At 38.3% G+C, this 18,073-nt stretch overlaps 1 protein-coding gene across 1 annotated transcript in view; it reads right to left on the bottom strand.

Annotated features, from left to right (window-relative positions):
- LOC104161121 (palmitoyltransferase ZDHHC17) overlaps positions 1-18,073 on the bottom strand; it is a gene marked incomplete at its 3' end in the record, with an annotated part of 45,134 nt that overhangs the window by 21,217 nt on the left and 5,844 nt on the right. The window contains exons 2-4 of the mRNA XM_009699445.1: positions 14,614-14,736; positions 7,627-7,704; positions 6,065-6,209 (exon numbers count right to left, since the gene is read on the bottom strand). Of these exons, the coding sequence (XP_009697747.1) occupies positions 6,065-6,193 (129 nt within the window). The remainder of the gene's footprint in view (positions 1-6,064; positions 6,210-7,626; positions 7,705-14,613; positions 14,737-18,073) is intronic.

Genomic DNA, 18,073 nt, shown 5'->3' on the forward strand with positions numbered 1-18,073 from the left:
ACTTCATAAATTAACATAAATATCATGGCCTGAATCCTACTACATCCTACTGAATGCTAGCTGCATCTATTTTTCCACTTGCAAAGCAATTTTTGTTACTTCACTCAGTTCCAAAGGTAAGTACATATCTGGATATTAAGTTCATGTATGACAGAAAATTTTTAAGTTTAAACAAAATCCATTAATAAAAACAACCTACCCAGAAATAAAACTGATCTATAATCAAGTGGTGACTAAAATGATAGCTAAAAATAAAAAAAAAACCCACATTATTACACTTAACAGAACATAGCCACAGAATGACAAAACAGTACCATCCAGACAATCCTCTTGGATCCATCAGAAAGGATCTAATACCTCCAGCATTTTTTCCTGCCTCACTAACATGGAAGTTGGTAATTCCAAATTGGTAATTCCTAAATACATTCAGGCAGATTAGATTCTCAAGCACGTCTGGGCAAGTTCTACAGACCACCACTAACAAAATTACTCGAAGCTAACTTAATACACGACCTGAACAGTTTTCCTTAGAGGCAATAGAGCTATGTCAGTATTTCCTATGCTACTCCCCTCAGTCCTTACCAGGAAAATTAGGTTGAAAGTGTTTCCTTGAAGTCTTTTGCTACAGAAACTATGGACAGAAACCCAGAAAGTGGATGATGTTGCTTTCTATCACCCTCAGAACTTTCTTCTCCACGCCAGCAGTCTGTCAAATGCCCACCCTCTGAGATCCCCGTTCATGGTGCCGCCAGCCTGACCCAGGCAGTTTTCCAGAAAATCCAATTTAGTTCTTCCAAATCACTGCTTTTAAAACGTCCCCAGCCTGCCGATAACTTTACATTTCTGAGTTTTCACTCTGCTACTTAATTTAAAAAAAAAAAAACAGAAATTTAAAAAACAGTTGATGGAGAGGAAAGAGAACCATTACTTTATTGTATTGTTTGTTCAGAAAAGAGTTACATGCATTGAGACCGAGATCCAAGTCTGTTTGCCCACAGTACTTGTACAGATGAGGTCCTCTAGAGCCTGCTAGGACCACACAACCATTGGTACTCCGTATTGTTTTTTCAGAAAAGAGTTACATTGAGACCGGGTACTTGCCCACAGTACTTGTACAGATGAGGTCCTCTAGAGCCTGCTAGGACCACACAACCATTGGTACTCCCTTTAACCTCCTGTTGTTGAAATCGTGAAGGAAATTAGAACCACAGCCTCACCTCAAGTTCATTTATCCTTGAGAAGCGTGACTGATTCACAGGTCACACCGTGTGAACAATCTGTTTTGAAGATTGTACAAATTACTGTAAGGTGAACAATCACTCTTTCATCTTTAGATTTCATATAGAAAAGCAAATCATTGTGACAGCAGGGACATGATCGTCTGGACGTAAGTAAAATGATTCCTTCAGCGATTCCACCTGACAAATCAAAACTACACTTTGTACACTAGGTGACACTCAGCTAAAAGAACAAAAAAGTCATGAGCTCCAGACTATTCCCTGTATAAATTCCCTAGGTAGGCTACAGCTATTGCTCCTATTAAGCTACAACATGGGCTGAGGTAGATCCCTTTTCAAGGAACTTTAACAAGAGGCAAAGTAACTAAGATTGACTTGCATACTGTTGTACAGATGTAACAACCACAACGCAGTTGTGGATAGTAGATACATGTGCTAACAAACCTTTCGTCAAAAATTCATTGTTATTTTAACAGGTCATTACCACAACCACACAACAAGCAGGACATTTCAGAAAGGAAGCTCTGTTGCTGCTTTTTACCAAAAGGCTGAGGCAAAAACCTAAACCTTCAGCAGCAGGTACATATCGGAGACTGTTTATTATGTTCTAGTGTGTACCAACAGACATTTTAGCATTGTTTAACTCTCAGTGACAGGTCAATTTGATATGCTTATGAAGGGGTGTACCTATGCTGTTATGACACAGCACAAGCACTGCAAGAATCAAAGATTTCAACAATAAATGATGCAATGATCAAAAATTACACGTACTGCTGCCCTCTGTATTTCAAGCGTGAATGCTGTGGACCACAAGTGGCAAATTTTTCACTTGTTTCTGAAATAGAACAACTCCGGTTCTGAAAGAGAACAACTTGGCATATTCAAAAATATCCAGAGTTAATCCTAGGACACTAATACAAGATTTTACAAAAACTTTTTGGAGAGGCAAAAATGTAGGGAGAAAGAGCTTCCTGCAAGGAAAGGAGCTGTAGTAATTGTTCTGCTGCTTAACATTATTTTCTGAAAGCAATATAGCTGACGAGGTAGGATTCTGAACAGCAGCTAGAGATCAGAGCAGCACTTAAGCTTATGAGGACATCTAACTAGCAATGGTCAAACCATTGGCCTTTTCAAAAGCACAACAAGCATCAAGAGATTCCACTTAGAAGTGCATTAAATCGCACAGAAAGGGACCAGGAACTTGATCCTCTTTAGAACCATTACTGGTTATTTCACAAAACACAGACCTTCATAGAAAGATCCATCACACTCCTGTTCAGAATCCTTTTCTCCATAAGGAAAAGATCTCTTTCACATGGACTGTTGCCCAGGGAAAGGGAAACAGGCTTCTAAAGAGATGACATATTTAAAAGTGTATAGTAAAAAAGATTTATCAGTGAAGGGAGATGCAAGGCTGAAAACATTTCCTAATTTAGGAGACACATGCGCTAGTTATTCACTAGAAGCAGAGATTTTGTAGGATTCTTGTGGAATGAACCAAGTGCAGACCGACAGGCAGCTCATCAACAAGGTAACACACAGAACTGAACCTACCTTGTTCTCTCAAACAACAAAAGCTCTAGTCCATCAAATGCAGAGTCAGTTTTGACAATTGTGAGGGAAAAAACACAACTGGACTTCTAATTCTGTAAGTAATGTGCTATAGGTTGGGTCTAGGAAATAAACACTTGCTTCAGTGTCTTACACTGGCCTGAGCCCTGTTGCCAACAGAGGTCACAGCGCTCCGGAGCACTGCTCACGGGCTGCAGCACCAAAGCAACCATGGCTGCCCGTACCACGCTGCCATCTCCCAACCCAGATGCCAACTGCTCCTAGGTCATAGCTCAGAAGGCCCTATGTAGCTCGGGACAGTAGTTAACATGAAATTGCAACTCTGAGAATAAATAAAAAAACCACAAAACATACTTGATGAAGAAGTGATAGTTAAACTATGAAAGTGATAGTTAAACAATGACTATGAAATAGTTAAACTGTAATTTCAGCTCCAGGATATTTCTTACAACATGATTTTACCCTACTAGCAACTTTATAGTTATTATCTGTGATTGAGGTAAGTTCTCTCACACATGCTATAGAATGAGAACACATTATTCAACCATCCGACATACCATATCCATGTCTTAACTCCTTCCAGGGTGACATGTTTGCATATACTAGGCCCTGATATGTCTTTGGTATTTTAAGTAGCCTAAACACAGTATCAAGCAGTCAAGTAGTATTAGCATTAATTTTGAACATTTTTAAGTGCTTTCAAACCCTTTTCAGTTTTTCTTCGTGTATTTTTAAAAAATAATGAACTTACCTAAACTGGAACTCTGCCACAGATTCTGTTACTTGCTATCTGATTATATTTATATCATGTATTTGCCCCAGGCTTGATTTTGACCCAGGCAACCTACTGACACAAACAACATGAGCAACTTATGATATAGCCAGGTACCAGTCGCTCAAAATTTAGTAAGAGACATGACTAAATAAAAAGCAGCAGCTATCCACCACCGCCGCCTCTTGGCTGAGTAGTACTTGCTGGCATAAAAGTGGGTTCACTTCCAACCAAGGTCAGAGGCCATTTGACCAAGAGTTCTTCCCTACACTACACTCCAGAAGCTAGAGGACTAGTCTTGAGCCTCAGATTGGAAATTTTACCTTTGGTTGCTGCAGCCCAGGAAGAGAGTGAAGCAGCAACACAGAAGTTGGGTTCCAGCTCTGTCCCAAAAAGAGACAAGAAGCAAGTAGGGGCAACTTCTTAATCCACTTGTTGTCTACACAGTTATGAAAGCTGGCTCTTCTCTGATCATGCTGGTCCACAAAGGCATGAGGATCAGAAGTAACAAAGCACAACAGCCTACCCTGATCTTTATTTTGACATTTATTTAGTTGCCATTTACCACACAGGTACTACAATTAGGTTCAGAACAAGGGCAAGCCTACTCTTTGCATGTAAGAGAACCTGGTCTCTGCAAGGACAAAAGGCAAAAAAGATATGCAAGTAGTATATAGGGTAGGCCCACACAAGCAAAAGCAGTTCAAGTTTCCAAACCCAAATGATGTCATCACAAAGGAAGTGGGGGTAGGGGAGAGGATTAATGACCTCGTATGTACTTATTAAAGGAGAATATAAAGTAGAATCATGTATTTCCCGTAGCTTCTACAGAAATCATGTAGTTTCTGTAGTTATAGGTAGTATAGCTAGAGAATTGTGAGTTTGGGGATTATTATTACAATACTATTGATATTACTATATTTTAAACATACAAATCAAGACATAAAGTTGAACTTTTGGAAGTGTTTCTAAAAATTACTCTTAGAATTACTTCAAACTTACAGCATGGAAAGGATACCAAAATCCTATTTGATAACATTTGGGGGATCTAATAAAAAGCATCCTTGTAAAAGCTATTGATAAGGAGAGTTGTTTCCAAGATAGTAGGTTTTAAATTTTAAAGCAATTTTTGGGCACTTATGTATGTAGACATGTAAAGACACACAGCTTCCTTTGGACTGCAGTGTTATATGCTCAGATAAATAGGGTAAAGTCTGTATATAAACATGAGGACAAACAAACATTTACAGATAGATTTCATAATCACAGAAGAACTTCATTAATGCTATGCTTTAAACAAGTTTGCACCTCCATAACATCTGCAAATTTCTTCTGGTAACATAAAACCCACATACAATTACGCATAATTTGTGAACAAAATACAAAACTTGTTCCTGATGAAAATGCATTTATCTCCAATCATTATCTCTTACAAAATAGCTATTATATATGATCAGACTCTTCTGGTGCCTAGCTTACTCTCTATCATTCACTAAATACTGTTTTACCAAATAGTTCTCAGATACAAACTGAATACTGCATGGAGCAATACTTTATTTTTTTACATGTATAGGCACAAATAATTTTCTACATAAAATAATAATTCTGCAACAAATAATTTTTGCACAGACCAAACCCATTGACTTCATTGTCATATTCCACCAGACTCATTCGATCATATCCCATTTGCTATTTGAAAGAATACGCAGAATACAGAAGCATGAACAGCATTAGCAAGACTGTAAAATGAGAGGAAGGCTTTGACTTTTCTGTATGGTTTACAAAGTGAATTAAATACGTGCTTCAGGCACATATCTGTGGCTGACTAAATCTACAAGTTATAATGCAGGGTGAGTAGCAAAAAGGTGAAAATATTTTTGAGCCTACAGGATGATGGATGGGAGACAAGGAGAACAATAATGAATATATATGCTATATACACATTTTATAGAATGTAAGTAATGTAAGAGGCTAGCAAGAAGGGTTTGGGTTGGTTTCGGTTTTATTTATTTATTTACACATGCATGCAATTAGTAACAGCCATAAATAAAAGTTGTGGACTGAGGTGTAAAAAAAAAAAAAAAGATGACTTATAACAATTCTTTGTCATTACATTCTTTACCCGTGTATAACCTGATGATTCTGCAAAGAATTCTAAAATATTTGCTATTGTTGTCACTGTTAACATTTACAGATTAAATTCATTAGAAATAAAGAATGGTAAAAGAATAATTGTTAGAATTTCTATATACTACACTAGACAGGTGTGAACTAAAGCCAAAGTACTCAGACCACTATACAGGATATTAAGGTAGCAGGCAGCACATCAATACTGCAGTCTACAATAAAAGTCATTCAATTATTTTTATGTTTAGTCAGGCAAATATTTTGCATTTCCTGAATGACAGGTATAGGTTTCAATTGTTTTCGTACTCTAATTTCGACTAGAATCTATTTAAATATGATATTACTTAGAATTTACCTGTCCCTTTGCTATCAGGTAAGCAACAATCGAAGTATGTCCAAACTGGGCAGCCAAATGAATACAGCTACATCCTTCTCCATCAATTAGCGACGGATCTGCCCCATATTTCATCAGCTGTACAACCATGGATAAGTGACCCTGTCTAAACATAACAAAACACAAAAAACAAACAACTGAATAACTATATACAGAAAAGCTACTAAAATTTGAATATTTGAATACAACAAATATGTTTAGCAGTTAATTACACCACTGGAGCTTCCACACTTTGACTCGTACTTTGAAAACAACACTTGTCATGATCTGATTCTGCAACTGAGTCAGCAAACTCATTCATATGAGCAGATTCTATGCAGCCAATGCATTCATCACTTGCAGTTCACTTAAGTGTGTTGTATAGCCAAAAGCCAGCCAACAAAAAAATCCCAAATTATTACTTTACAAATCTAGCCTACTGTGACTTCTTCCAATCCACATATGAAACCTGCTATTTTAAGAGATACCAAACTGGCTATATACTCTCACATTTTGTGGGGCATATGGTTTATCTTTCTACTATTAAAAACAGTAGTGAAATAAAAATAGGAAGAAAAAATGGAAAACTGAAAGCTTACACTTTCTCCACACTGTATTAAAAGCTTAAGCATCTTTTTGGGATAATGAGCATAGGCATATCCTTCTTATGGACACAGTGCCTAACTATCAGTACACAGTTTCTGACATGAGCAAAAAGACCTTTTCAATCTGTCAGAAGCAGCTTGGGGCAATGCTTCACAGAAAAACAGATTAGAGCTATGAACACCAGGAAATTTAATCAAGCTTTTGTGCTATTAACACAGAACTTAAGAGTATGATCTGTAACAAAAAGAAACATGCAAGTTAGAATCTTTAATGGACGCTAACAAGCAAGTAATCATCTTTCATAAGCAAATTATTTTGATACATTAAATGTTCCGAAAGCTAATTTTCTAAGTCTCCTTTTGCAGTCTACAGTTAAAAATATTAATATGGACAGTGTTCCTTTCCTGCCTATTTCTAGGTGGTTGTCTGAAGGAGCAGCTACTACTGGAAGACTGTCTTCAATTTTCCCAGCCATTCTTCACTCCTGGACCATCTTCTACATCTTAAATCTGATTTTAAGTGCAGCTTAAAAAAAAATCCACACACACAATAGAACACTGCAAGGACAATGTCACACAAAATTATCCCAAGTCCCATCTGTACAAGCGTTGCTGAACTTCAGAAGACTGATAAAAACAAGATCTCCAAAGTACAAATAAACCAAGTTGACTATAGACTAATTTTACTTTATTCCTTTTCCTATCATAGCAATCATCTTCCTCTACATCAGAAAGAGGTAAGACAAAAACCGAACTATATGCTGAAAGCTCCTGTAGTTCAAACAAAGCACATTCACAGTGTGCCCAGTTATCAGTGACTGAATTAATTCTTGTACAAAGTATTCCAATAAAACACAGTAATTTCATAAATCAATCAGTAGCAGATCCCAAGTTAAGCAAAAACACAGGAAAATAAAATTCCAGAAGTCTTTTCCCCACCTTGTTGCCCAGTGAAGTGGGGTAGAATTTAAATCTCCTCCAAGCTGATCAACGATAGCACCTTTTGATATATAGTATCTGGAATAACAGAAATAGTAAACGTTATTGGTTGTCTTGGTTAAATAAAAAGGACACACAGTAAGCACGCTTGATGTTATGCAAAACAGGCAGTTACAGACGAGAACCTTTCCTTGTCGTCATATAACCTTCTTTTCATGCATATACATTCAATTTTTTGCCTTTTTGATGTGATGTAGGGATTCTTCCTACTCTGTTTTAAACATGCTCCTATTTCCTAGTTTGGTTCTAAGGTAAAACAGAATAATTGCTATATATATTAGTACAAACTGTGCTACCACTGAAGTATGTAATAAAATGGATTCTTCTAAAATATTTAGGGATTGCCACATTAAAAAGAATTCTGAATTAATGGTAAAAGAATATGCTGCTAGAAGATGAGTATATTTAGAAAATTTTAGTTAAGTGGTAAAATTACATACAATTCAACTTGCTGCATGTATCATCACTGAGATGGCCCTGTTGAAGTAATTGTTCCAAGAGTTCACGCTGAAGTTATGCGTTTAGCCAAATACTAAGATTTTTACATACTTCTGAACTGTTATTAATCAAAGGACAAAAAAGTCCGAGGATTTAAAAAATAATTCTAAACAATGGGCTACAAATTATTTTTCCCTCGAGAACATTCATAAAAAGATGCCCTACCTGTAGGAACAAAACAAGTTACCAATATTTAACTGCAGCAATTCATGTTCATATTCATTTGTACTCCCTCTGCAAACTGTTCTCCTTGCTGTTTTACATAGCACACTAAACTGGCAATATTACTTCTGCTTTGTGAAGGAAAATGCACACCTTACAAAAAAGTTTATGTTTTTAAAAAACAGGCCTTCCCAGAAAGCTTCTAGTTCTTCATTCACTACTGTGTAAGCCCATGGGGAAAAAAAAGTTATTACTAACAGACCTTTGGAAAGTACTACCTAGCTGCAGATTCCTACGTATTTGCACACTTCAAGTACCTGTGCCTGCAGACTTCTCGCTTTCAAAATACCTGTCAGGTATACATGAATGCTGCTCTCCTGCCCACATAAACTGTCCTTCAAATCCTCAGCATTGAGTTTCTGGCACCTCAATTTCCTCGAAGTGTTTTAAGACATGGCAAGAAGAAGGGCAACAAACAGAACAATTTCAAAAACATTACCCTAACTACCTTCTTTTTCTTTAGTGCTTATTAATTCAGAGAATGAAACTTCAAAAAGAGCCCAAAAGTTACCTTTAGGAACAGAAACTGAAAAATACATTAGCTATACATGTCCACCCTAAAGACATCTAAAGGAAAAGTCCTTTTATACAGTTGCTTTAGAGCCATCAGACACAATGAAGTACTTCAGCAGACTTGCTCAATACAAACAAGATCTGCTCTGATCGATGCAGGAGAGTCCACTCCGCTGGTCTCCAAAACCAAACGAACAAAATTGCAACACCTCTCTGCTGAAGGTAAGCTTTTGGATTTCTCAATGAGAACCACCAGAGATTTTGTGAAAGTCTTGGTCCCATGTAGGTGAAAAAACAAGGCATATATAAGGCAAAGGGACAACAATTTTGTTATTGTGAAGCAAAGTATCAGCTATCAAAGAACAAAATTGAAAAAGACACTATTTAGTTCCCCTTGGGAGGGAGTTCCCAAGGAAATCTTGTCTAGATAAAAGACAGCACAGAGAAATTCACAGTCAAAGCTTGGATCCATCTTCCTGATGTGACAGCCACTCTTGGGGAGGTGAACATTAAACAGATTGTCTTCATTCAAACACAAGTCCCTGCAGAAACACAGAATATGTTCAGATTTTACTGAGCAGCAGCACTGCTTACTGGTTAGTACGTTTTATTTAGAAGGAAGAACTTGCAGTTTGACAACTGGGAAAAGACAAGGCGGCGATCTCCTGCCAGATGGCACACTGAACATCTTATGTTTCCTTAAGGGTGTTCTTAGACTAAATTGAGATTTATCACCGCACTTCAGTTTCAGTACACATAAATGATGAGATTTTTCTGCAAAACCAGACTGAGAATTTAATGTCCTTGTCTAGCCAGATCTTGCAGAAGAACTTTTGTTCTTGGTGAGAATGTCCCTGGAGAAAGGAGGAACTGGGCAATTCTACTCTCAGTGAGTCATCTAAGCTTCCATGCTAGAAGATGTCAGATGTGGGAGTCCTACTTGAACAATCTACGTACATTCAAAGCAAGCAGATTTGGTAAGAGGTCACCTTAAGAAAAAAATACTTGCACTGATCTCCACATTAGTATTACTAAGACTTCACCAGGCATTTGAAAACTGCCCCAGCTTGCATTCAGTGCTTGTGGAAGCAAAGTGCATGCAGCCACTGTTGCTAGGAGGAAAAGTAGAAGGGAAATCCTTGTCTGGAGAAAGTTTGACACAGGGAACGCAGAAACGCAGGCAGTAGGTAACTGTAGAGATAAAAGGTCAACTTTTGCTTTTTTACAAAATTGAGTTGAACAGAGACCAATAGATCAGTGTCATGATGAAAAAAGAATTACGTTGTGGATGCCTGACACTTATGCCTGACCCTAGAGAAATAAGAAAAGGTTCTGCAGTTTTACTTACAGAATATCAATGGGTTTCACCGTTACCTATGCTGAATGTCAGGTCTTACAACAGACAGGATGAGGAAATACTGAAAATAAGAGAAGTCTAATTCTAAGCCTGCACTCTCCACAGAGAAGCTGCTGAACTATTTCAGTGGGAAGACCTTATCTAGTCAATACCCAGTAAGCAAGACACTGAGGTCTGGTATTATGACAGCACGCCCCTTACACTTAGATTCTGTCGCTGTGATATCAAGCTTACTAGCCAACTTATTTAATGAAATTATCCACTGCACACAGTGAGGAAATAGCGGAGACTTGGGGAAAGATGTGTCAGGATCAAACAAAAAGAAAAACTGAAAAACTTCATTCTAAGGAAATAAACCAGTGTCTCACAAAAGAGGGAGTGAGAGCATACATAATATGCTGGGTGATATAAACTAAAATAAATCAAGACCCTCCAAAGACAGAGGAACTTAGACAGTAAGAACTGCATCAGGAAGAATGAGGTTTAGATACAGTTAAACACATTAGTAGTCACATGCACTCTAGTAAACAGCAGGGAGAAAATGCAATGCAGAAAGTCACAGTGGTAAAGATGCATCAAACAGGGATAAGAGCTTTGACATATTGTTGAGGAAAATGGAAGAATTAGACACGTTACATCTACGAACATCCAATTGTCAGGGTTCATACTAAAATAACTTGAAAGATATATGGCTGGTACGATTAAAGTTATGTTGAATTAAAATTCTCAGAACAAGTTTCCAGCACTTAGATGCAGGTGGAGAGATCTTCCTAACATACAATAAAGACCTAAATGGAAATTCAGATAGAGATTTAAGCACAGACTTCCATCTACCTGAATCTGACGTTCTGATTTCAAACCACCTCTATGTCCAGTATGATTACTATAGCAGAAAATTGTTAGCAGCACACTTGGAGAGGAAAAGAAAGGTAAAATACACCACAAAATACTTGCATGCTAAAGTACTTCTTTCACAGATTTAGCTTCCAAAGAGGACTAATGGGGAATTTAAAATTTGGTGCAATTTTACTCTGTGAATGACAGACGGTCCCCAAACAAAATTTTTGGGGCAAGTTTTTTTTGTTTTGGTTTGTGTTTGTTTTGTTTTTTAAAGAAAAAGCTGTAGAATACATAAAGTGCTAGTGAACTAAAGCATTAAGTCATAATCAAGTATCACACAGGTAGACTCACTGCACTGCAAAGCTAATACAGAAACTATACATAAGTTAATACAGAAACATTATCCACAATATAGGCCTATTTTTTCAAAAGCCTCATGACATACTGCTGTCTTTAAATGATGATAGCTGTCTCAATGCCATTCACTTTTCAGACCTTATAAAGACATATCAAATGAGATGGAATATCTATAATACAAATATGTCTTCCAATAATTCAAATTAAATGAGCAATTTATTGCACATAATTCATTATGCATTCAAGAAGGATAAAAAAAGTGAGCTCAACAAATAACAACTGCTTTTAGACACTGTACTTTTCTTAAAGAAAAACAGCTATCTGAAAAATTTCATGCATTTCACAGTTATTTCACAGCAAATTGTAAGATGCTAGCCGTAAAGACCCAGGACAACTCAGAAAGAAAATGGAATGAAAAGGAAGAAAACAATAGGGTCTAAAATGTACTCTCACAAAAAAAGGTTATTTAGATAAACCAGGGTCCTCCACCACTTTTGCAAGAGGCTTTCTTTCAGTGTGCCAGGAAGCACATTGGTTACCTATCTTATAATGAAAGGAAGATACCAAATGCAGAATTATGTTTTCCATTATAAGTTTCTACTCACAATAAAGACATAAACCCTGTTGTGCTATCTACTGTGTATAATAAAAACATCTCTTTCAGAAACACCGAATTATTTCACACAATTCTTTAGTTTGGAAGGAACCTCTGGAGATCTAGTCTAACCATTCCTGATAAAAGCATCTACACCATGTTGCCTAGGATCACGTCCAGTAGAGTTCTGAATACCTCCAAGCATGAAGACTTCACAACCTCTCTGGGCAACTGGTGCCAGTGCTCAGTCACCCACACAGTAAAATAAGTGCTTCCTGATGTTCAGATGGAATTTCACGTGTGTTTTGATTTGTGCCCTCTGCCTCTTATCTTGCCCCTAGGCACCACTGAGAAAAGTCTGATTCTGTCTCCTTTACCCCTTCCCATCAGGTATTTATATACATTGATAAGATTCCAGGTATTATATATTATCAGGTATTATATTACTGGGTATCTCAGGTACTCACACACATTGATAAGATCCTCCTTGAGGATCTTGTATACATTGACAAGACAAGCCTTCTCTTCTCTAGACTAAGAAGTCCAAGCTCTTGCAGCCTCTCCTCATGTCAGATGTTTCAGTCCCTTAACCATCTTTGTGACCCTGCACTGGACTCATCCGAATAAGTCCCTATCTTTCTTGCAAAGGGGAACCCACAACTTCACAGAGATGTCCAGCTTCAACAGTTGAGTAGAAAGGAAGGTCACCTCCCTCAACATGCCAGCAATGTTTTTCTTAACAAGGCCCAGTATATCATTGACCTTTTTTCCTGAAGGGCTGCATTGCTGGTTCATATTCAGCTTCCTGTCCACCAGGACCCAAAGGTCCTTCTCATCAGATCTAAATCTTTATCTATTTATCTATCTTTATCTATTTAACCTTCTTTTAAGAGAACTGCATCAGGACACAGAAAGTCCTTTAAAAACACGTGAAACCGAGTTCTTCTAGAAACTCAAGATCTGGTCTGATGAAGGTGTTGGTGATAGACATACATGGGGAGAACATGCTTAAATGAAGACGTTTTGCACTTGTTTTTATGTGTCAGTACACACATTCATTAATAAGAACTGTTTTGAAAAGTGAACTGATTGAAGATGGCCATTTATGCCAATTGAAAAGTGGATTGATTCAAGATGTGTAGTTTCTGTCAAATAGTCTAGAAACCTGCTGATTCAATAACATTTTATGTATTTAGATTTAATTGCATGTACTTAATTAATTGTTTTGTTACTGGTAGAGAAAAAAAAAAACAACAAGTTCTATACACACTCATGACTCGTAAAACATGAATGCAAGTACTAAGAATTATCCCCTCAGGATTTAAGCTCTCCATGTTCTGAAAGATATTAATAGTTTTCAAAGTCTCAAATATTATGCTTCAGATTTTAAAAACTGAAAAGCAAAAAAAATACCCCAAATCCCACAGCTCCCACTATTAAAAATTTTATTGTTACTCACAAGGAGAGGTGCTGCAATGTTACCTTTTGTAACAGCTGTGTTTTTGAAATGCAAAGAAGTTATTTAAGTTAGAACTTCTTGAAATGCTGAATGAAGTAGGAATTGCTCCTTGCATCACATTAATATTGCTTGTTCAAAAACATTCGCTACCATCTAGCACCAAACTTCCCCTCCTCTAAAAAGAAATTTGGTATTTCAGCAAGTGTACCATGCCATAAAGAAATTGCACGTGCAGCTGAATAGCAGTTCCACAGGTTTATCTCATCTGAGAGAGTCTGAGCTTGACTTCTGGACACATAACAGGTTTTATTTGTTAACTGTGTCATCAAAATATTGCTGCCAAAATGCAAATTAGGTCTTCTAACTTCTCCCCCCTCCCCTAAATTTCAAGATCAAAAATTGAGATTTCCACAGAATCACCGAATGGTGGGGATTGGAAGGGCCCTCTGGAGATCACCCAGTCCAACCCCCCTGCCACAGCAGGGTCACCCACACCAAGTTGCACAGGAAGGCATTCAGGCAGGTTTTGAATATCTCCAGAGAAGGAGACTCCACGCCCTCTCTGGGCAGCCTGTGCCAGGGCTCTGCCACCCTCACAGCACAGAAGTTCTTCCTCCCGTTAACGTGGAACTTCCCGAGTTTCAGTTTGTGCCCGTTGCCCCTTAACCTGTCGCTGGGCACCACTGAAAATAGTCTGGCCTCATCCTCTTGACACGCACTCTTAAGGTATTTATAAGTATTGATCAGATCTCCTCTCAGTCGTCTTTTCTCCAGGCTGAACAGACCCAGTTCCCTCAGCCTTTCCTCATGAGAGATGCTCCAGTCCCTTTATCATCTTCGCTGTCCTCTGCTGGACTTTCTCCAGTAGTTCCTTGTCTTTCTTGAACTGAGGAGCCCGGAACGGGACACAGTACTCCAGATGCAGCCTCACCAGAACAGAGCACAGGGGAGGATAACCTCCCTCGACCTGCTTGGCCACACTCTTCTTAAAATTAAGAGATTTAAGATTATTTAACACCTTAAAAAAGAAATCAACATTTTTAAGGACATTACTAGTTTATGTTTAACTTGAAGTGTAATACATACTTCACCAGATCTATCCTGTTGTTGATTGCAGCCCAGTGGAGAAGCGTTACGTTTTCTTTGTCCGGTTGTCGTACATCATAGCCTGCTTCCACCAACTCTCTACATCGTTCGTATATTCCATACCTTGAAGAAGAAAAGAAGATTTTTCAAAGCTGTTAACCTTAGATAAAAATACATTTGGCAAACACCATACTTGGGTCGCAATACAAAAGCTTCAACAGAAGATAAATGAAGAACAAACTTTATTTTCTGTTTCTCTCTGATTACAGATCTCTCGCAGTAAGAAGCTTCTGCTGGCAGAAGTTATATTAAACAATTAAAGATTTTCTTCTAGAAAACTTGTCTCCACAGCAAACTATACAGCAAAGCAAGGCAAAATACTGATCAGTACTATACCAAGTATAAATAAAACTCTTCTCTTCCCAGGGATTCCACTACATTTGTTTCTCCCACCTCTGTTCTCTTTCCTTTCCATCTCTTGAAGATCAAAAGAGCTTAGCAAATAGATTTGACAGTTATCTTCCTAAAATTCACCAGATGATAAGATCTTCAGGTCAATTACAGGCACTAACAGAGCTCAAACACTTCCCATTTTTCTTCTCAGATAACAAATAGTAATCATCCTCATATAAGTTAGTACCATTTTCTTTTTTATAGCACTTCAAAATTCTATACTTTAATGAAAGAATTGATTTCATATTAAAGATGACTATTAAACGTGAGCTACCTTCATATGAAAAAAAATTCTGCATATATTTTGAAAGTTGAAACTAATCGGGAAGCATAAACATCATTTAGGCATCTAATGTAGGACTAAGTCCAACATTAAATACTGTTTGCCTTTATGCTTACGCTGTTTTACTACCTATTTTTAGTGGCAATAAAAGCAATGCAGAAAGGTAAGTAAAGATTACATTTCAATGTCTGTACAACCCATAGGGATTTCTCAAGTCTCAAGGAGGAGACTGTCGTGTGGGCACACCTTGAAATCAAGATCAACGCCTTGCGGCATCTGACTTCTGCTTGAGCAGAATTTTAATAGCCTCTCAAAGCTGGAATTTAAGTAAGTTTTCCTTATGCTGCTTCTATGTTCTACTTTCTGCAGCACAGACAGCCTTAGACAACTTAAGGTCCTTTTGCTCCACTTAAATCAGCTTGCATAACTGATGCAGAGATCTTCTTTCTGCAGTAGTTACCATTCTAACTTTTTCTTTCATGTATTTGAATGGATCTTCAATCTGGACAGTGCTCCTGTAGTGAAGCCTCAAATGACGCAAGTCAACAAACCTCAAGAATACTTTCCAAGCCTATCATAGGTTTGAAGCACATAAATTAGTTGGACACTATTAAAAAAGAAGTACTAGACGTAACAGCCTACTTAGATCATATTGTTCAATTTCTTAGGAAAGTTGCACAAGAAATTATGAAAAATGCTAGAAATTGCTGTCATACCTATAACCTTTCCAAACATTGCAAAAGATCAGTACAAAAACTACTGCGTGCAGTACATACCAACTGGCAACAAGCCTGTAAAATTTGGTCCCTCAGACTGAGTTAAAAAAACGCAGCAGTCATGAATAATTGTGATGATAAAGCTCTGTTTATAATCAGTTGAGGGAGGGGGAGAAGAGGTTTGGTTTATGAAGACTTAAAAATATGCAACCAGCTAGACAAGATACACATACTCAGACACACGTAACTGCTAGGAAAACTGATAAGGTTCCAAGGCTGGCCAATCTTGAGGTGCACTATCTCCCACGTCCCAGTCCAGATCAGCAGTGTGGCCTGATGAGGGCTTGTTCAAATGGCTTAACAGGTACCGTTCCTGACTTTCCGCCCCACAGCTGAAAAGGCCACTGAAACAGGTTAGGACTACTAAAGGCAGGTCACCGCAGAACGAGGTGTGAGAAGAGACAGTACAAGAGATGAGGGAAAGAAGGACTTCTACAAGACAGCAAATTCTGATCTTACTGCAGTACAATATCGCACTAACATACTACAACATCTGGAGGTAACCTGGAAAGTGATTCATATAGAATAGCAAAACACCCTTCTGTTGACAAGCTGTTCAGACAACCCTTCCTACTGTAGACAAGCCTCCTGCCTTCATTTAAACAACTAACTGAAGCCATAATGTAAGAAATTATTGACCTACAGCTCTGCTATTAGGTTTAACAGTCAACAGCTAAAAAAATTGTACTGCCTAGCTGTACTGTACTGTTTAGCTGACTCTCATCCTGCTTAAATAAGTAATACTACACAACAAGCGGGAATTGTATTAATAAAATAGTCTAAGTTATTGGAAAGATACAGAGAACACAGTAATGCTAACTTCTATAAAGTGTAAGAGGCAATCATGTAAACTTTTCATGCAATGGCTTAGGATTTTCCTTACATGTACTGGATTTGGCTGGGAAAGAGGTAATTTTCTCCATAGTAGTTCCGATGAGGCTATGTTTTGGATTTGTGACCAAAACAGTGTTGATAACACACCCATGTTGTAGCCATTGCTGAGCAGTGCTCACCCAGAGTCAAGGCCTTTCCTGGTTCTCACCCCACCAGTGAGCAGGCTGCGGGGGTACAAGGAGTTGGGAGGGGGCACAGCTGGGACAGCTGACCTCAACTGACCAAAGAGATATTCCATTTCACATGACACTGTGCTCAGCAATAAGAGCTGGGGGAAAGGAGGAAGGGGGACATTTGGAGCGATGGTGCCTGTCTTCCCAAGTAACAGTTAGGTGTGACGGAGCCCTGCTGTCCTGGGGATGGCTGAACACCTGCCTGCCCATGGGAAGCGGGGAATGAATTCCTTGTTTTGCTTTGCTTGTGTGCATGGCTTTTGTTTTCCCTATTAAACTGCCTTTATCTCAACCCACGAGTTCTCACGTGATTCATTTCCCCATCCCACTGGAGGGGAGCAAGCAAGCAGCTGTGTGGGCCTCAGCTGCCTACAGGGCTAAACCACAACAGTACTATTGGTCAGCTATGGAAAACCATACAAATTATTTAGATGAGTGTTCTATCAAGTTAGCTACACAACATAAAATGAATCTCCTTGAAAGTAAACTCTGACACCTAGTCAAGTTTTTGTTAGATCATGCTACCAAGATAGGTATAACCAAGCAGCACTGTCAGTCTTTGGTGAGGTAGGGCAGGAGGGTGTTTGGGGTTTTTTGGGGGTGGGATGGGGTGGGGTTTCTTACTTAATTTAAAGCAAATCTCTAGTCTTACAGAAAATGTGATGCTGCTTTCTGAAGAACTTTGCTCAAGAGACACGAAAATGAAGGAGAGCTGTGGCAAACACGTGAATCGACTCTGCAGCCTGTTGAGGCAGAACACCAATGACCCTGCAGAAGCCCACACAGGACGTTACAATTATGCTCCACAGATGTTTACAAATACCAGCCCCTCTAGCATTCACCCATACACTGCTGTGAGGCCCTGGGCAAAGACTATTGCA

This window comes from Cariama cristata, unplaced genomic scaffold, assembly GCF_000690535.1.
Source record: "Cariama cristata isolate BGI_N322 unplaced genomic scaffold, ASM69053v1 scaffold4364, whole genome shotgun sequence".
In the NCBI taxonomy this organism is placed as follows: Eukaryota; Metazoa; Chordata; class Aves; order Cariamiformes; family Cariamidae; genus Cariama; species Cariama cristata.